The 21,481-nt window shown below is 43.1% G+C and overlaps 1 protein-coding gene across 3 annotated transcripts in view; it reads right to left on the reverse strand.

The window, feature by feature from the left end:
• Positions 1–20,430: 20,430 nt before the first annotated feature.
• HIBADH (3-hydroxyisobutyrate dehydrogenase) overlaps positions 20,431–21,481 on the reverse strand; it is a 145,404-nt gene continuing 144,353 nt past the window's right edge. For all 3 annotated transcript variants that reach the window (XM_011938596.1, XM_011938598.1, XM_011938597.1), the window contains one exon: positions 20,431–20,892. In XM_011938596.1, the coding sequence (XP_011793986.1) occupies positions 20,734–20,892 (159 nt within the window). In that variant the 3' untranslated portion in view covers positions 20,431–20,733. The remainder of the gene's footprint in view (positions 20,893–21,481) is intronic.

A 21,481-nucleotide genomic window follows, 5' to 3' on the forward strand; every position in this document is an offset into this window, starting at 1 on the left:
TTCTTTAAACATTTGAATTATCAATATCCTGACTTAAATCAATCTAATAGTACTTTTACAAGAAAAATTATTTTGGTATTAAAAAACATTTTGGGCTGGGAGTGGTGGCTCACGCCTGTAATCCCAGTATTTTGGGAGGCTGAGGCAGGCAGATCACTTGAGGTCAGGAGTTCGAGACCAGCCCAGCCAACATGGCAAAACCTACTAAAAATATAAAATCTAGAATACATAAATTAATCAGGTGTGGTGGTGGGCACCTGTAATCTCAGCTACTCGGGAGGCTGAGGCAAGAGAATCACTTGAACCTGGGAGGCAGAGGTTGCAGTGAGCCAAGATTGTGCTATTGCCTGGGTGTCAGAGCAAGACTCCAGCTCAAAAAAATACACAAAAAATGTTTTGATCATGGGCTATCAGTGTGTCACACACTTTCTATCCGAGGTAAAACATAGAGGCTGGATCCAATCTAAGTCTGTTAGCATCAAGCCCAGTTCATGATGTGTGCAAAGTGTACTGTACCCGCTTCTTCTACCCCCTTTCTTTGTTAAGAATGCTTCCTTTCCTCTCAATTGAGAATCTCTGATTTAATATCAGTAGAATGACAACAGGGTGAAAAAGTATAGACCAAGCACCCTAGAGTGTCACCTCAAATTGTGTCTTGTTTTTAGTAGACTATATTCATTTTCTATACTGTTATTTGTAAGATACAGAGCCACAAATACAGAAAAAAGGAATGAAGTAAGTCCTCACTTAATGTTGCCAATAGGTTCTTGGAAACTGCAACTTTAGGTGAAATGCCATAAAACAAAATCCATTTTCCCACAAGCTAATTGCTATAAACAGGAGCTAAGTTCCTGGAATATTTCTAATCAGAAAAACATCACCAAACTTCTAAATAAAGACCAAAATGCTCCTAATAGTAAACACTGAAATAAATATGAGCAGTACATACCCTTAAGACAAATTCATAAGAACAAGATAATTATTTTCCTGCTTATTCTAGTTCAGGGTGCAGGACGGAACCTGCCCCAGCCTGGACACCATCAGATCTCAGGGCAAACTCACACGCACCCATGCTCACTCTGGGGCCAGAGAGACATGCTGTGTGCATACCTTTGGGATGTGGGAGGAAACCAGAGTACTTAGAGAAAACCCATGCAGATGTGAGGAGCATGTACCAACTCCACATAGACAGTGGCCCCAGCTGGAATTCATTTCTCTTTTCTCGTCAACATTGTAAGAAAATAACATTGAACTAAATGTTATTTGGCCAGGCATGGTGGCTCATGCCTGTAATCCCAGCACTTGGGAGGCCAAGGCGGGTAGATCACCTGAAGTTGGGAGTTTGAGACCAGCCTGGCCAACATGGTGAAACCCTGTCTCTACTAAAAATACAAAAATTAGCTGGGCATGGTGGTGTGCGCTTGTAGTCCCAGATATGTGGGAGGCTGAGGCAGGAGAAACACTTGAACCCAGGAGATGGAGGTTGCAGTGAGCTGAGATGATGCCACTACAATCCAGCCTGGGTGACAAGAGCGATACTCCCTGTCAAAAAAAAGAAGAAAAATGTTATTTGAGGACCTGCGGTATTTACTAAGTGCCAAGTATTGAATACGCATTACCTCAATTCAGTACACAGCAGCCTTCCAAGGTCGACAGCAGCATCGCCGCCCCAGGTGGTTCTCATGTGCAGGCAGACTTGAGAGCCACTGATGGGTGAAGTTTGTTAGCAAATGTCATGGTTAGTGAATACTGGGGCTCACCAGCCTGCTTCTTCAAGGCCTTAGGTTCACCCTGGAACCCTGAAGTTGACACCACAGATGGTAAGGGAAGACTCACAGGAGGCCACGTCTATTCATGGATGTCTGGGAAGCTGCCAGTCCCATGCCTGCCCCTCCTGGACCTGCCTGCTCTGGCCGTGGGTCTGGAATGGAATACTTGAGACCTTCCAGTGCTGATGGCACTCTTAGGTTGCCACTCGCCAGGAACATTCTGTGGCTCAATATTTGTCAAGAAGGTGGTCAGTTAAAATGGAACCTGCTTAAGAGAAAGAGCAATTATTAAAGCACCAGTGTGCCGATTGTGGAGGCTGGAGACTGCAAGTGTATATGGCCAGAGAGAGAGGGGCCTGATTTGGGTTTTTTCCCAAAGCTTCACTGGAACCAAAGCCACATCTTTGGCCCTTGCATGGTTATTCTCCCCTTGGTGCCAAGAGGGGCCTTGTGCTGGGCTCTGGGATGCCTGTTAGGCCTAGCTTCAAGCGCTGGGAGCTAGCAGAGGGCTGTCCAAGCTCCTAGGCTGTTTCCTTCTCTGCCTCCCTTACTGCCCACATTTTGGTCATTTTGCTGCTCATTAGCACCTCCTCCAGAAGGTGACCTGGTTAAGGGGAGGAGGTGAAACTCAAATCCAGCAATTTTCCTGCCTGTTAGCAGCTCTTATAAAAGTCTTGATGGACTCCTGACTTAAACTGACATTTGCATTGGGGAGCAGGTAAGAGTTTTGTTTTGGGAGGGGTGTGTGTGTGTTTGTTTTTTTGTTTTGTTTTGTTTTTGATGGAGTCTTGCTCTGTTGCCAAGCTGGAGTGCAGTGGTGTGATCTCAGCTCACTGCAACCTCCGCCTCTGGGGTTCAAGTGATTCTCCTGCCTCAGCCTCCCGAGTAGCTGGGACTACAGGCGCATGCCATCACGCCCAGCTAATTTTTGTATTTTTAGTAGAGACGGGGTTTCACCATGTTGGCCAGGATGGTCTCGATCTCCTGACTTTGTAATCGGCCCACCTTGGCCTCCCAAAGTGCTGAGATTACAGGCGTGAGCCACCGCACCCAGCTAAGAGTTTTTTCCCATGTTGCATTGAGATTTTTTATTCTGTAGTTCCTACAAGCTGTGATAAATTTCAGAGTGGCCAGCGGCCCATCTCTCAGGCCTCTCAGACTGCCTGCCAGTCCTCAGAGGGTCAGCTTTCTGAGGTTGGCCTCCCCTGCTGAGGGTCAGCCTTCTGAGGTTGGCCTCTCCTGCTGAGGGTCAGCCTTCATGTGGATCATTTGTACCCCCAGCCCCTCGAGCTGATCCAGAGTCCAATTCTAGGCTAGCCAGTGACCTGTGGAAGGTTGGGAGCAAAACATTTTATTGGACTGATCAGATTCTAGCTCTTGAGAATTGAGATGGAGGAAGTCAGGCATCAGTATGAGCTGAAGCTAAAAGGAGATGCTGATGCAGAAAGGGGTTGGAGGGGCCATGATGGACCACGTCAAAGCCTAAGTTGTGCAGCAGCAGAAGCCATGAGGAAGCGCTGAAATGTGGTCCGTGAAGTGGGGAGAGTGGAGCAGACACAGGAGCTAGGGGCAGAGGGCAGCCTGTCCTGGAGCTGCCTCCAGATCTTGCTTTCAGACTCCAGTTCAGGTCCATGTGTATCCCATGAGTAAGCCCTCTGCTTCTTGGAGTGCTCTGGGTCTAGGATTCTTTCCTCGCAAAGGACATCCCTTCAAACTAAAAACCTGCCAACAACCCTAAACACCAGCATCTCCTGACACAGTGCGAGCTAGGGATACTCAGCAGCTCTTCTCAGACAGGTCTGGCAACCCAGGCTCTGCATGTCTATCATGGCCCCAGGTGCTGCCACTCTCACGGGCTCCCAGTTCACAAGAGCAAGAGAAAGGGTGGCTTGTATGCTCATACAAGCTCAACCTGCTCATACAAGCTCATACAATGCTCAACCCTGTTACTCAACTAGAAAGAAAGAAATCCCGATCTAAAACAAATAAAGCCAACAAAAACTTGATTTCCAACTGATCTAAAAGGCAGTAAAGAGGCAGAATAAGTGATATTTCCTAACTTTTTTTTCCCTCTCTGTGGCATTTGGGAAAAGAGTAGAGGAAGATGATCAAATCTGGCACATGACCAAGCGCCTCTGAGGCCTCAGGGTCCTTAGTATCTTGAGGAAAGCTTTTTTTCTTGAATTTTTTTTTTTAGAGAAGAATTCTTGGGTTTTTTAAAAAATCTGTTCTCTGGTATCAGTAAATTCACCCAGAGAGGATTTTTTTTTTTTTTTTTTTTTTTTTTTTGGCTAAATGGATTGGTCTTGAATAGCTTCTAAGACTCTAACAAGAAAGTGTTAGATTTCACTAGAAGGTAGTATGATGGGATATGGAAATCATTCTGAACTCAGCAGTAGGCCTCCTGATGTGCAGTTTCCAAACATGCTGCTTTCCATTGCCGCTGAAGTCTGTTGAAGTTTTTGATGCATATTTTGCTTTTAAAATGAGAGAGCTGACTCTTGACCGAGTGACTGAGTGCAAATGGTAACATCAATTTCCTCACACATATTTTCCTATTCTAACTTCAGGCTAGATCAATGTTTGCCCTCTTCAAACACTGGAAAGGCTCCACTGGGATAGAGGTAACAGTGAGATGGGAAATAAAGGGAAAACAAAGAGTACATTACAGCAAATACCAAAGTCAAACTTGGATCTGGTTCAAAAAAACCGAAAGGTATAATATAAAAATGTAAGCTTGAAAAATATCCAGTAGACTAAACATTCACTCATCCTGATAAAAAAATAAAAATTAAGGCCTTGCCTTGGTGTCTTCTGGGCTAAACTCTTGGGCAATGGCTTTTAGTACAGTATAATTTGTTAGCATTTACTGCCGGTGATAAATTACGAGGCCCCACCATGAGATTTTACTGCTTCAGGTAGGGTGATCACAGCTTTCCAAATTGTAAATTACTTTAGCAACTACTTGGGACAGAAGGAAGTGAAACAGAACACTTCAGCTTAGAAGACCATTTCTTCTTCTTCCTCTACCCTGGTGCTTATCTGCATGGAATGCCTGGGTAAAAGCAGGCTTTAAAACATCCCGCCATCCCTTGCCTGATCAGCCTTTTTAATTGTCTTTTGAGTAAACTTCAAAGCCATCTGTTAGTTATGCAAAAGATACCAATACAACTCACCTGATGTTAAACACAGTGCTTACTGGAAGCACCACATTTTAGGTAATCATATTTTTCAAATGCTGCTCTTGGACTTACTAATCCATACTTTGTTATTTAACCAACTTCTTAACAGAGTCTTTAATCAAAAAGGTCACTACAAGGGTAAATTCCTTAAAACCCCACTAAGATAGTGGAAGCTACGTATACAGTATAAATCAGACTATTCATATCTGGGACATAACAGAGTTTTAGATATGTCACACTGATTGTGTCTTTTGAATCTGAAATCAACACACCTTATATAATAAACATTTCTTAAGGAGACAACAAGACAAAGTATTTGAAAATGAAACTCACTTTTATTGAGTACCTTCCCTGGGTCAGATGCTTTGTATGTGCTCTTTCATCTCACTTAATTCTGCCAAGAGCTCTACAAATTGCTTTTCCTATTTTGTTTTAATTATTATTTTTTTTTTTAGAGACAGGGTCTTGCTCTGTTGCCCAGGCTGGAGTACAGTGGTGTGATCATAGCTCACTATAGCCTCAAACACCTGGGTTCAAGTGATCCTCCTGCCTCAGCCTCTGAGTAGCTGGGACTACAGGCATGTGCCACCACACCCAGCTAATTTTTATTTTTATTTAGTAGAGATAGGGTCTCTCTATGTTGCCCAGGCTGATCTCCAACTCCTGGGCTCAAGTGATCCTCCTGCTTCAGCTTCCCAAAGTGCCTGCCTGCTTCTCCGTTTTATAGATGAGGAAACCAAGCTTCAGAAGTGTTAAGTAGTTTGCTATTTATTGGGAATTCAGGTACTCAAATGTAAGTCTGCTATATTCCAAAGCCCCTATTCTATTCTCTATGTCCTAAGATAACTATCCTAAATAATGGCAGCTCTCTCTCTAATCCTCTTTCCTTCCCAACACCATCTTCCTGTCTTCCCCTGGCTGCACACAGTAGCTCTATTTTACTATGATCTCTGTTTACATTCTATGGCTCTATTATGCTGGAAGCATGTTTGGCTGGCTATATGCAATTATTTGTATTCCCTGCCTAGGGCATTTATTAAGCATCTACTACAGGTCAGTAACCAGGAGAGCTGTGGATGGCTGCAAGTGAGGATGGATAGATAATTTTCACCAGCTATTTCATGCCTTATTGACAATTTGACAGTGGTAGGGAACATTCCAGGGTTCCTATGGTTCTTTTCTTCCTCCTCCGAGACGGAGTCTTGCTCTGTCACCCAGGCTGGAGTGCTGTGGTGTAATCTCGGCTCACTCAACCTCTGCCTCCTGGGTGCAAGCAACTCTCCTGCCTCAGCCTCCCGAGTAGCTGGGATTACAGGTGCCCACCACCAAACCCGGCTAATCTTTGTATTTTTAGTAGAGACAGGGTTTCAACATGTTGGCCAGGCTGGTCTTGAACTCCTGACCTCGTGATCTGCCAGCCTTGGCCTCCCAAAGTGCTGGGATTACAGGCATGAGCCACCTTGCCTGGTGGTTCCTATAGTTTTGCGGTGGCTCTTCCCACTTCACTGCCACCTCCAAAGCCAAATCTCTTCACCAGCCGCACTGGGCCTGGCAAAGCTTAGCTAGAAAGAGCCCAATAAGGAGACCAGGGCATGGAAAAGGATCTGAATCACTTGTCAATACTATTATATAAAAGAAGCTAAGATGAATGAATACATTTGTAAATATTTCTGTGTTTAATTATAAATGAGTGTTTTTAAAATCTGTTGGCAAATGATCCTCCAGCAAGACTTTTATCAGTCTACATTCCCATCAGCTATGCACCAGCTGAGTCCCTGGGTTTGCAGACATTTAGCTAGCAATCTCCAGTTTGGTTTAGAGTGATGTCTGCTTGTCTGGCAGCTTCAGAATTTCTAAATGGGAAAGTCTCAGGGACAGGGATCTCATTGGGTGGAGGTGGGAAAGTGCTTTGAAACCGCATCTGCATAGCACTTTACATGAGATTGACAAAGTGTCCATTTTCCACATCAAAGAATGGGGTAGGGGAGGATTGCACAAAAGACAAGACTTAAAGCCACCATTTGCCCCAGTGGGCTGAGCACTCACAGCCTTGGGCTGCGCCAAAGCCCCAGCTCTGAGTGGAATTCATTCAGCAAGATTTGTCTCCCAGAATATGACCTTGCAGACCACTGCTTTTGTCTTAGCAGATATAGCCCATGAGTCCAGCACATTTCTGACTTATCTTCTGCCAAGTTTGAGAGAGCCAGGCTTTTCGTATTCACTATCTCTACTGGGTCCTATGACATTAGAGAAAAAAAATCTCCCACAAGCAGATTCAAATACCCTTTTGCTAACTAACCAGAAACCATTTGAAGTAGAAGATGGCTGATGGCAGTCTTGTATTTATCAAGTTTGCTCTTCACCAACTGGCTTCTTGGTTACCAGTAGCTCATAATAAGAGCTTGTAAGTTTTAGTGAGCATTTACTATGTGGCAGACACCATGCCATGCCCTGTACCTCCACTGTGTTATTTAAGCCTTTCAATTATCCCCTGGGACAGTTACTATTATCCCTATGTCATGATGAGAAAACTGGCACTGAGAGGCTGGGCGCAGTGGCTCACGCCTATAATCCGAGCACTTTGGGAGGTTGAGGCAGGTGGATCATGAGGTCAGGAGATTGAGACCAGCCTGGCCAACATGGTGAAAACCCGTCTCTACTAAAAACACTAAAAATTAGCCGGGTGTGATGACACATGCCTGCAGTCCCAGCTACTCAGGAGGCTGAGGCAGAAGAATTGCTTAAACCCGGGAGGTGGAGGTTGCAGTGAGCCGAGATTGCACCACTGCATTCCAGCCTGGGCAACAGAGCAAGACTCTGTCTCAAAAAAAAGAAAAAAAGAAAACTGACACTGAGAGAGGCTAAGTCACCTGCTCAAGTCCACACTAGAAAATGGTATTGCCGGGTTTAGAACTCAGGCCTGACCTCTCCGGGGCCCACCTTTTAATACAGTGTTGAAGGATGTGAGAGGTGAGTAGGGCAGCAAAGGATGGCTTTCATCATTATTTTCAAAAGTTGATTATAAGTTTGTAAAATAAAGCAGAGTGTTTAGACATATCTCACTTAGATATATTAAGTGAAATGAGATTAAGCCATTTCTGGTCTTCTGCTATGGTGGGCTTCTGTGTTCTCTAAGCTTGATTAGCACAGCATTTAAGTGTTAACAGGCTCGTGACTCCAATCAAAAATCCTACCTGCTAGTATTCAGATGCAGTCACTCTGAGAGCAAGGGCATTTATTAAGCATCTACTACAGGTTAGAAACTGCTAGTGCTTTATGTGTGTAAAGGGATGTTTAGAGGGCCTCTTCCTGATGCCTTGGAATTGGTCCTGGGCCCATAATAACAGAGGCTATGTGTTCATGTTTCTAAGTCAGGGAAAGCTTCCAAATATTGGCGCCGGGCTTCCTAAGACTTGGCAAACCCGCCTCACTACAGTCAGTCCCTCATTTCCTCCAATCCTTCCTGCTTTAGAGCCCATGGAATCAGGACCCTGGGAGCTTTGGCTTTGCCTGTGTTCCTGGATAGCTAAAGGAAAGGGAATTACTAGTTCCTCAGTAATTTTATTAGTAATTCCAGAGAATTACTAATAAAAACTGGGGTCATCTCATTCATTTGTTCCTTCACTCGTGCACCAAACAAATGCCATGTGTGGAATGCATCCAGTGTGCCAGGTGCTTGTGATACCTCAGTCACAAAACCATGGTCCGTGCCCTCATGGAGCTCGTGTTTGAACATCTTCTCAGGCAGTGGACGTGCTCATTTGCCTCATGCCAGCCTGTGGTAGAAATGCAGGTGCTGCCACGCATCAAGAGGCCTCCTCAGTAGGTAGGTGGGTTGGAGCCTTCTTGTCGGTGCCCATCTAAAGGGCTCCTTCCAAGCAGGAGGTCCCTGCCTGTAAAAAGCAGGTCTGTGCCCATATGGGAGTTGAGAGAGATGTGGACAAAGGCAAGCTGGAAGAAATTTCTCCATCAGAAAATAGTGGGGTTGAGGAAAGGTGCCAGCAAGAGGGACTGCAAGGCTCTCTGAGGCCTCACACATGGTCCCTTGTGAGATATAGAATACCCCCCTTTTCCTAGGGAGGGATGCAGGTGTCTTACCTGGTCTCAAGTAGATTTTACTAGAATGCTCTCCCTAGCCATATTCACAAGCGGACAAACTAACAAGGCCTCCTCTTCCTCCTTAGCCTAATTAAATCCACCTGGAGAGACAGAGGGCACGGCCTCCCTTTACACCCGCTATCCATCTGAATTACCTGGACAGGACCCGGAGTCTCGATCACGCCAGTATGGAATTGTCCCCAGGCTCTCTTCTAACACTTCCCAGAGCTGCACTGTCTTCCTGAGTGCAGTGGATCCAAGGTGACATTTACAGGAGAGTGCTGATTTGATCTCGCTTCTAGGAAGCAGGGGTAAGGTTGAGGTCCTTGGCCTTGACAAGGCAGGACCCAAAGGCCAAAGGTTGCTATGTAAACCCAAGTTTCCAGCTGAGAAAGTTAATGTTGCCAACGTTGACAATATTTAAAAAACATTTCCCATAAGCAGGATGCTGCTGCTGCAAGCCAGACAAAGAAGCACCCACTGTCCCCCGGCAGTTCACGGCATGCTTGGAAGTCAGAGTCGAAAACTTCCGAGATCACTTTGTTTTACTTAGAAACTGCTTATTTTTCAAAGTTAAAAATAAGCAGTTTCTAATTTTTTGTTTCTACTGGGCTGCTCTGTTTGTTATCTATTAAGTGATCAAAATAGGCAAAGGCTTGCTTTCGACATTTTTTCTTTTTTTTTAAAGATGGATTCTTGCTTTGTCGCCCAGAATGGAGTGCAGTGGCGCAATCCCAGCTCACTGCAACCTCTGCCGGTAGGGTTCAAGTGATTCTCACGCCTCAGCCTCCTCAGTAGCTGGGATTACAGGCACGCACCACCATGCCTGGCTAATTTTTGTATTTTTAGTAGAGATGGGGTTTTGCCATGCTGGCTAGGCTGGTCTTGAACTCCTGACCTCAAGTGATCTGCCCACCTCAGTCTCCCAAAGTGCTGGGATTACAGGCATGAGCCACCACACCCCTCCTCTTTGAACATTTTTCTCACTCCAACATTTAAGGAAAAGAGAGGTTCTTAATTACTGACAGGAAGGTGATTGCCCATTATTCTGAAACTCAAAAATAAAAGCGCAGTAAGATTGATCAGAGGATTTGCTCTCTCTGGAAATACTGTTCTTGCCATCTTTCAAGCAAATGGCAGCTCACTGGTAGAAATTTCAAAACCTGTGCTGAAACTGCCAAATTCCTTTCCTCTGCTGTCCCCATTTCTCTGTAATGATGGCCCCAGAAGGGAGGCTCGGTGCAGGCAGAGGCTCACTCTGCCTTGGGCAGCATGGAATGTCTTACCCTTGACACACACACACAGCCAGATTCCAAGGAGGTCCTCCATAAACATTTGCGGATACATATTTGTGGTCTGTGTCTGCAGTGCATTTACCTTCTCTATTATAATTCACATTAGTCCTCCTTTGTCTCTCTAACAATAGAGAAGGGTAGGGAAACCTTTTTTGTAACCTAATTTCAAACTCATCACCTATTTCCTTCATTACAACCTTCACCATTTAGAGCAAGCAAAGCCAGTCTTAAGTCATCATTTTCCCATTAGTGGAGGACAGCAAGGGTTCACTTTATATGAATATTCTTTCCCTTTCCCACAAAGTAATGATCTAAGACTTATAGCTAGGGGGGAAAAATGGTGTTCTTCCCAACCTGGAAATGGCATTGCTCATTAAGTGACTGAGGCTTGCTGAATCCTATGCAAATCAGTCCTGATGAGCCTTTAACTAATCTGTTTACAAACCAGACCTGCTAGACAGGCCTCAGTGATTTTCTATCAAAGCAAAAAGCACTGCTCTTTATGGGGATCTGGCTGTCCCTGAATGGGTAGTTTCAACATAGACTCTTTCCTTCAAAGTAAGATCAAAGGCTTTATGACTCCTAAATGAGTGCATTATTTCCACTTACTACCTTCTTGTTTGCAATTTGTGTTTATTAACAGCACTGTCTCAGGTTTACTTTGTGACTTACTAGTTTCTGAAAACAGTATGGCAGTTTTATGGACCACAGTATACATTTGTGGAGATTATGTAGCATATAATACATAGAATGGCCCATCAGACATGACATTAGGCAAAGACAGTTCTCTGCAGAGATGACAATGCCTGACCATGCAGAATACATTCATGATTTTTTTTTTTTTTTTAAGAAACCATCTGGCCTAACAGGGCTAACACAAGAAAAGATTCCCCAACTCTCCAGATTTGATAACTCTTTGACCACCTTAGAAGAATTTTCTTTGAAATTTTATTTCTTTTGAAGAGAGTAAGTTAAGCTGTATTGTTGGTGAGGGAATGCCACTGGTACTTTTCAAGGAGAAGCACAAACAGATTCTTTTAGAGAACAAGCAGATTGTTTTAAAAACAACAAAGATTCCAGCATGTAACTAACCACTTAAGAAACCCTTCTTTTAGTCCTTCAGCCAGCAGCTTCCCAGTGTGAAGACAGAGGTCTCTACCGTCCCTGGTCCTAACACAGAGATTAGAACCCTGTCCTTCACTCCCACCCTCCAATTCATCTTAGGAGGATAAAGCTGCCAAGAAAATTGCATCTTTTAAGATTTGTGGTGACTCAGGTATACAGGCTTCAAGGTGTCACTGACCTATAAAAGGGACTAGACTAAACTGCAATGAGTACAGTGCAATGCAGGGAACATCCAGCTTTGGAAGGGGCAGCTTTTAATGTCACTTGATGGTCCAGCCAGAAATTAACTGGGATGGCCAGGAAAGGCCATAATCAGGGACCAAGCCACTGTTCAAAGTCATATCAGTTTTTAATAGATTTTTTTTTTTTTTTTGGACACTGAGGTGAGCATAAATTCACAAGGATAAAAACACATTTGTCAGAACGCCATGGACAGACCCCTACCAATCCAAAATGAATTGGGCTGAAAGTGGCAAGCTGGACAACAGGGAAACTAAACCCATCGTAAATCTTCTCCTTAAAAGTCTCTTCCAGCTTATCACCTTCTAAGCGTCCTTGATGGCCCAGTTCTGCCATTGCAACTTTGAAAAAAAAAAAAAAAATCAGAGACTATGTATTAAACTCAAGTCAGAAAAGCATGCCTGCACACACAAGCAGAATCAGAAATTATGTTATAGAGGCTGGAGAAATAAGACATTCGAATCACAAAGTGACAAACACAGAAATTTTTAACTTGGAGATATGATGACTCCTAGAACTCACAAGAGGAAAGTAGTCTGAACCGGAGCGCATTAGGCTGTAACTGTATAATAAAACATGTTAATGAACATTTATACTGGACTATAATATGGCAGTTGAGGTACAGGATATAAAGATACTCTCCCTCTCCAGCAGTTTGTTTTATGTTTCACTCTAGGGTAGTAGTCTGTATCCTGACTCTTGTTTATGTTAACTGTTTGCATCTCTTTGTCTAAGACATAGATGTTTCATCTCTGAGACAGAGGGTCAATTCTAGGCAAAGTAAAAGCCAAATAAATGAATTAGGAGTTAACTAGTAAGCATACTTACATTAGTGCAAATAAGCTATCGGGTCTCCCTGGTCATCTTGGCTCATTAAAGGAACAAAACTAAACCAAGCAAAGAGAATGAATCATGTTTGGCACTTATAGAGAGTGGTCCTCAGGTCAGGGTTAAGGTCATTAAGAGGAGGGATGGAGAGATGAGATGAAAGCTGCATTTGCTCTGGAGTCTCTGGGATTGGAACTCGAACGTGAAATTTCTGGAAAAGGTCTCAAATAGTCTAAAATTACCACAGACTACTTCAATTCTATCCATAAATGGTATACAAACGGAGTTCAAGAGGCACAAAACAAATGTAAAAGACTGGTGAACTTGATATCATCTGAACTCCTCACAGGGGCTGAAAAGCTCCATCTGGAAGTGAATTAACTCTTTCAGGGCACGAGGCTATCTCTTAATGGTGCTGGGAGGAGTCATTCACTTCCAAAAGGCCCAGACCATCATTTTTACAAGGAGAACTGGCAACAATTATGCTCAATTCATATGATTAAAGGGAAAACAGTGAAAAGATTTTGAGTTTTGATTTGACAATGTCCATGAGAAGTTTTCCACTCTAAAATCCTGTTTAGTATTGACACAGTATTTATTCGAACCTACAGTAATCCAAACTCTAAAGTATTTTAGGCATTTATCATTTTTAATGACTACAGCAAATGCCAAATTTTGTCCTTTTGAAGATAAAATGCTACACTCAAAAAGTCATGGGATTTGCATCTACAGCCAGGGCTGAGAAGCATACCCCAAACCTGCTTTTGATTTTATGAGTCTGGCTGTGAAGAAGGTTTCCATAGTTTCTTCCTCTGCCAATGTCATTATTTCACAGAGAGGCCTGCCAAAATGCAGCCTGAAGCTAAGCTTATGTGTCAGGTTTATTCAAGTGGCTCATTCTAGATGAGCTTTCTTGCTATCTCTTTACCAGGCATGACGGACCATCATTAATAAAAATGTATTGATCTTTGAATCTATTCCTGGCTATAAAAAAAACCTTAATAAATGAGATGGCTATATGAGCAATAAATAATACCTAACCAGAGAGAGTCCAAAAACTGTCAGAAGCACATGCCTCATGTTTTCTTAAATCCTTAACTACGGGGAATCAGAATTTTAGAGCTAAAACAACCCTTAAAGATCAATGGAATGCCCTCATTTTAAAGAGAAGGAAACAGATCTACAACACACACAGCTTAGTGCTGACCTAGGACTAGAACTCAGGTCTTCTGTCTCCCAGCCCAGGAACCATTCTTGTAACCAAGCCATTCGAAAGCACTCCCTGTAGGCTGGTTGCAAAGGGCTTCTGATTTACTGTGTTTTCCTATTAATGCTCTAATCTGAATAAAGAAGTCTTCATCCCCTTTAGATATTCTTGAATTATTAAGTGATGAATACAATTACATAGCAAAAGGTCATCTTCAGTCTGTCTGCCATCAATGAGAGACGATTCCACTTGCGCATCGGTATGATGGACACGCTAGTTTATGGGTCTGACACCTTGCATGGAATGTTACAAATCCCTATGATGTCCTTAAGCTCCCTCTTCAATTGAACTGAAAGATGGCTAAAAACCCCACTCAGGCAGACGCCTCCCCATTGGCTGGCCATTTGAGAATGCTCAAGGGTGCAGTTACTGCAGCTGAGGCTGGTAGTAACTCGCGCTGTTTTCCTGAGCAGCAGCAGGCTTCTGACAGTAGCCTGGGTGGAATTTATGCACATGGATAATTTTGCCCCATTCTCTGCTCGGATTTGCCTTTCTCCCCACTACAATGTGGACATATTATACACATTTCTGATCGCTTAGAAAACAAGATCGAACTTTGTGTAATGTGAAGAAGGGCTAAGGAGTGGGCCCAGTTCATTTGGTGTTCGCTTTCATGTGGACTCGGCTGTGGCTGAGCAGTGTGCTCCATTATAATGGTGTCAGATTAGCAGGATGGCAGAGTCTCTCAAACACCTATTTACAGATTCCTTTGAATAAATCAAACCTAGATTCTTCTGAGATTCACCTCATGTCTCAAGGTCTACATAGCATGTTATGTAAGATGACATTTGCAACGGCTATGCTCCATAAGGGGAAATAGGTGCATGCTTTACTGTAGGCAAGTACATAAAAGTTTAGACTAAGCTTGCTACCAAAAATGCATACTTTCTCTTTTCCAGAATTTCTCCAGTTTTAACAGCATAAGCTAAACTTTTGACTAATAAACTTGGTCTGCTAAGCAAGAATCTTTAAGAAAACATTTATGCAGTCAGTAATTCCCCTAACATAAATGTAATGCCCGAGCTTTCACTCATTCATTTATTCAAACGCTTATTGAGCTCTTACTTAATGCTAGGAGCTGAACCCAATGCAAACCTCAAAGCTGACAGGACACATTCTGTGCCGTCCAGGAGCTCAACAGTCTGGTGAGGAAGACAAATGAGCAAACCTGCAAATATAATGTAACAGGGCGAGTCCTGTGATGAGAAAGGTATCAACAAGGAGCTATGAAAACAGAGTGGCCACAACTGAGTCTGAAGTAGCTGAGGAAGGCTTTTTAGAAGATACCAGTGCTGAACCGGTCACAGTGCCAGAAGGGGCAGCAAAGGGCACTCCAGATGGAGGAAATGACATGTGCAAATGTACTGAGGTGTGCAAAACATGGCAGGTTTGGGAAAAGACAAGTACTGTGGGCAGTGGTGCCGGTGAAACAGAAGCCCCAGCAGGAGGGTCTTGGGAGACCAGACTGTATCCTAGACTCAAACATTCTAAACAGGGTGTTGGCTGGATTGGATTTCAGTCTTAGAAAGACCTCTTCTGCAGCAGTGCTCAGCAACTGGGAAATAAAACCAGGCTGGTGGCCAAGAAGCAGCTTTAAATCTAGAGTCAGAAAGCTTAGTAGCCGCCAATGGCTGGGGGCAGGGAGAATGAGGAGTGACTACAAATGGATCCAAGAGATTTTGCAGGGGTGATGGAAATGTTCTAAAATTGAATTGTGGTGATGGCTGTAAAACTCTAAATTTACTAAAAGTCATTCATTGTATAAAAGGAGCAAATTTCATTGTATGTACACTGTACCTTTAAAAAGCTGTTAGGAAAAATAAAAGGTGTCACTGAAGATACTGAAGTACCCTAGATCAGGGGTCTCCAACCCCCAGGCCAAGGACTAGTACTGATCTGGTCTGTGGCCTGTTAGGAACTGGGTTGAAGGGCAGGTGAGTGGCCAGCCAGTGAACAAGCAATACTGCCTAAGCTCTGCCTCCTGTCAGATCAGCGGCTGCATTAGATTCTCATAGGATCCTAAACCCTATTGCGAACTGCACGTGAGGGATCTAGGTTGTGCGCTCCTTACAAGAATCTAATACTTGATAATCTGAGGTAGAACAGCTTCATCCCAAAACCATTCCGACCACCGCCCGTGGAAAAACTGTCTTCCACAAAACCAGTCCCTGGTGCCAAAAAAGTTGGGGACTGCTGCCCTAGATAAGAACTGGTGAGGGCCTATAATAGGCACTAGAGATTTAGGATTAGCTATGGAGATTGGGTGGAGGAGTGGAGGAGTCAGGGATGGGTCCTGAAAGCCTGGGAGAAGTCATGGGGTAGGACCAGAAGGAGAAGCAGGGCTTTCGGGGAAAATCAGAAGCTCAGGTTTTGATATGCTGAGTTCAGGTCCTGTGGAACGTACACCTAGAGCAGCATTTCTTAAACTTTGCCTGACTCGCATTTTGGGCAGGATAACTATTGTTGTGGGTGCTGTCCCATGCATTGTAAGAGGTTTAGCAACATTCTTGGCCTCTACCCACTAAATACCAGTAAAATGGACAACCAAAAATGTCTCCAGCCATTGCCATGTGTCCCCACTGGCAAGCAAAACTGCCCCACTTGAGAACCACTTATCAAAAGATCTTAACTCATGATATTTTCCTTAGGCTTTTTAAATATTGAGGTGTAATTCACTATTTACAAATATACAACTCAGTGATTTTAAAATACATCCACAAAGTTGTGAACCATCACTATTAATTCCAGAACATTTTCATTACTCCCCTCAAAAAACTCCATATCCATTAGCAGTCATTCCCTATTTCCCCCTCTCCAGTCCCTGGATACCACTTATCTACTGTCACTGTGGATTTGCCTATTATCCGATACTTAAGATAAGTAGAATCATACAATATGTGGCCCTTTGCGTCTGCCGCCTTTCACCTGGTATGTTTTTAAGTTCATGCATATGGTAGCATGGATACTATAAACCTTTGTATGGTCAAGCAGTCTTCCATTGTGTGGATATAATAGTTTGTTCATCCAATCATCAGCTGGAGGATATTTGGATTGTTTCCACTTTTTAGCTATTATGAATAATGCTGCTATGAACATTAGTGTACAAGTTTTCTGTGGAGATATTTTTTTCCTTTCTTGGTTAGACATCTAGGAGTGAAATTGCTGGATCATGTGCCAACACTGTTTAACCTTTTGAGGAACTACCAAGCTATTTTCCAAAGTGCTGCACCATTTTATATTCCCAGCAGCAATGTATAAGGGTTCCAGTTTTTCCATATGCTTGCTATCATGCGTGATTGTCCTTAACTTACATCTTTTGTTTTCATTTCCAGAAAGCATTTAATATTAAGCTAGATTGTTTATGACAACTTCATAGATGAGAAAATGGTCAGTAGAGGGTGACTTGCACAGGGTCACACTCAGAGGTAATTCCTTTCCAGCACAAATATTTTGTTCATGTTAAAAACTGTATAAATTAATTACAATTCTATTCTTCATGTAAGATGCTGACAGGCTGAAAAGTGATCTGATCTGTTTTTGCTGATTCCTTTAATTTGCAGAGATTTGGCCACAGTTAAACCCCTTCCCTCTCAACTACTCAAAACATATCATTTAGCAAGTATCTTCTCTGTTGTGTCATTACTTTCCCCCTCGTTACTGGATCATTCCACTTCCATCCATATAATCCCATAATATTTTCTATTTTAAAAATATAATAAAACTCTTCCTGACCCCTTATTTGCTGCCAATGTCTATCCCATTTGTCTGTTCTCCTCTGCAGCAAAGCTCTTCAAGAATTCTCTAGTTTCCAATTCCTCTCCCATTCTCAATCCAGCTCTCATTTCCAAGACTCCACCAAAACTCTTGAAAAAGTCACCAGTGATAGCTCTTTTGCCAAATCCAAATGATTCTCAGCCCTATTACTCATCAGATCATTCCCTCCTTAAAATACTGTTTTCATTTGGCTCCTGGGACACTGCTCCCATGTTTTTTCCCTACTTTGCTGATCTCTCCTCTTCAGTCTCATTTGCTTATCCCCCCTCATTTTCCTAACCACTGAAGTTATAGTAACACAGGGCTCAGTCCTTGGACTTCTGTTCTTTACTTAGATGTCTATTAGGCATCTCATATAAATCCCTGACTTTTTTCTCCTAAACTTCCTACAGTCCTCCCCAAAATCTTCCTCCCACGATCTTCCCCATATAGGAAATGGCAACTTCTTTCTTCTACTTTCTCAGGCCACTGACATGGGGTTATCCCTGACTCCCCACTATCTCTCTCACGCCATCCATCAGTTAGTAGCTCTGTTTTCTAGGTTCAGAATCTAACCACCTCTTGCCTCCATCATTTTAACATTCTGGTCCCAGCTACCACCTCTCAACTGGATTATTACTGTTGCCTCCGAATTGGTCTCCTTGTTTCCAGCTTTGCTCCTACAGACTCTTTTCCACATAGCATCCAGAGTGATCCCTTTAAAAAAGTAGGTCAGATCACATCAATCTGGTGAAAAACTTGCACAGGCTGCTTGAAAAACTTGCACAGGCTGCTTGAAAAACTTGCACAGGCTGCTTGTGATAGGTTGTTTGCAAAAAGACAACCATAATGCCCCTCTTTGTGTCCACACTCTCATGCACACCCCTCCTATGCTGATTCTGGGCTTGGCTATGAAATTTGCTGTGGCCAAGGGGAAAGTACAAACATGAAGCAAGCGCAGGCTTAGAAAGTCAAGGCTTGTCCTCTGCTGCTGCTTGGATGCTTCCAGCACTATGTGAACAAATTCATACTAGCCTCCTGGAAAACGCATGACCACATGGAGAGAAGCCCCAACCATTCTAGCAGTCCCAGCTGAGCAAAGCCAAACTAGAGACATTAGCTGCAGATGAGCTGGTCTAGGCCAGAATAATAATATGGCCAACCCACAGAATCTTGAAAAACAATACGTTTGTTGTTTTAAGCCACTAAATTTTGGGGTGATTTGTTATCCGGCAAAAGCTAACTGATACCATTGCCCGTTTTGCTCAGAATAAAAGCCAGTGTCCTAACATATGCTGCAAGGCCCCATATGATCTGGCTACCCTCATTCTGAGCCACTTCACTTGTAGCCTGCCTGTTATTCCTCATATTCAGCACTGTCCTACCTCAGGGCCTTTGTACTTTCTGTTCCCTTTGCCTGGAATGTTTGTTCCTCAGGTACCTGCATTGCTTACTCCCTTACTTACCTCTGCTCAATTGCCACCTTATTGGGGAGAACTTTCCTTATCACCCTAAGAAAATACCCCAGCACTCCCTATCCATCCCCCTTATCCTGCTTTTTCTTTTTAGTTCTTATCTGAAAAATACATATTTCTTATCTGTCACAAACACATGAGACACCAGAACTTATGCTCTGCAGGGGCAGAAATCTTGTGTCTTGTTCATCACTGTATCCCCAGCACTTATACTAGTGCCTGGAATTTTTTATCACCGGGAAAATGATGAAAGCAATAATACTTCTGCCAAATTTGGTGTCAAAGTCTATTACCTGGAATGTTGCTAGAGGCTGAGGTGGGAAAAGTGGTGACTGTGCTCCATATTGGAGCATGTTACACTTAACACAGGCTGAATTCCTAGAGAACTGATGACCTAAAAAACATTCAAATAAATACTCAATAAGGATTCAGGTAAAGCAGCAAAATGCTGGCTTGCCACTGGCCAACTCAGAGCTTTGTTCCTTTTGACCTCCCTCCCCTCCTTTCTCTTTATTCCCATCCTTTCCCCATTAATGTGAACATCAGTTTGTCAGATCATTAGTTCACTAAATGATGGCGAAGAAACAAAAACACCAAGAAAGTATTACCAGTATAGAAATTTATTTGAATTCAAAATAATATGGCTATATTTATAATAATATAATAATTATCTAAAGCAAATATCATCATTGGCTCTGAAATGGGTCTAAAGATGTCATTCTTTTCCCGTCAAAAAAATACGTAGTAAGAATGTACAAGAAAGAAAGAAATATAAAAACAAGTCTGCTGAGTGTTGGGAGTTGGTGAGGGATATCCTACCATACTGTGACTGAGTCCAAATAGAAAACATGCTGCAACAGTTCTCCTGCCTTATCAGCTCCCTGGAAAATAAACCAGTAACCCTGGTAGTGCAGTAACCATTTGGTTAACGGGACAAACTTCCTGATGGACACAGATAGTAATTCACTGCATATCCCTTCTCTAACTTCTCTCTTCACACCAATTCCTTTTCTTTCTTTTTTTTTTTGAGACGGAGTCTCGGTCTGTCGCCCGGGCTGGAGTGCAGTGGCCGGATCTCAGCTCACTGCAAGCTCCGCCTCCCAGGTTCACACCATTCTCCTGCCTCAGCCTCCCGTGTAGCTGGGACTACAGGCGCCCGCCACCTCGCCCGGCTAGTTTTTTGTATTTTTTAGTAGAGAGGGGGTTTCACCATCTTAGCCAGGATAGTCTCGATCTCCCGACCTCGTGATCCGCCCGTCTCGGCCTCCCAAAGTGCTGGGATTACAGGCTTGAGCCACCGCGCCCGGCCACCAATTCCTTTTCTTTAAGATGGGTTTCATCCTGTTGACAAAAGATTTGCTTTTATTTGTAAAGTAAAGCAGATAATATCCTGATTGGAGGATTCAACGATTTAGTTGAGGATGCTCAGGGATCAAACTTTGTAAAAGGTCAATTCAGCTAGTTAGCAGAGACTATCAATCAGTGGCTTACAGAAAAAAAATTCAGATAATATGTTTGTTAAAAAGACAAAAAGAATAAGTGGTTAAAAATGGGTGGAAAAATCCTAGGGATTACTGTGACCTAGACAATCAAAAGCAGATAGGCGACCTTTGATTAAATCCATTTACTTGTGGAGTGAGCTAGAAGGAGGCTCCAAGACAGAGTTTGGTTCCCAACAGTGTCCATGGCCAAAGGGCACACTCAGAAGGTCTCCTCCTCTCGTAGGAACTGGAACACGGATGAGAAGTCTTTCTTCGAGTAGCCCTTTGCACACATCATCCTGTAGATCTGATGGGCCAGACTGCCAAGAAGGATTGGGCTCTTTGTGCTGGTAGCAGAGTCTTGTGCCAATCCCAGATCCTAAATCAAACAAGAGGAGGAGAGAACACATTGAGACTGGTGGTAAAGGCTCTTTGGAACTGTGGTTCCTAATGTTTTGGTTTCAAAGAAGGAAAAATGTAATCTGAAAAAATAAGATAAATAAGTGCTTTCATATAACTGCAAAACTGCTCCAGACAGAAACCTTCATTTCTGAGTGTCTCTTACATTTTTCCACCTTCCACAATACCTGTTTGTTTTGTTCCACAAATTTGAAGAAAAAAAAAATTTCCCTGTGCAATCTTACCTGTGGAAATCTGTAAGACTGACATAAAATTTTTTTAAAAAATTCTTAAATGAAAACAAAGAGAAATAAAACTGCAAAACAGGAAATAGTTACAAATATTACTTCATCCAATAAATATTTGAAGTGTGCTGACAATGTGCCAGAAGCTGGGATAAAATCATGAGCAAAACAGCCACAGCCCACCCAAACTCACACTGTGTTAAGGAGAGAGACAAATAAGCATGGTATAACTGGATAGGAGGAGTACTATCATGGGATCCAAGGAAGCAGGGTCTGGGGTGCTGGGAAAAGTGAAGAGAAAGAGACAGTGAAGCACAGACCTGG

The sequence above is a fragment of the Colobus angolensis genome, unplaced genomic scaffold (genome assembly GCF_000951035.1).
Source record: "Colobus angolensis palliatus isolate OR3802 unplaced genomic scaffold, Cang.pa_1.0 Scaffold175, whole genome shotgun sequence".
Classification (NCBI taxonomy): domain Eukaryota; kingdom Metazoa; phylum Chordata; class Mammalia; order Primates; family Cercopithecidae; genus Colobus; species Colobus angolensis.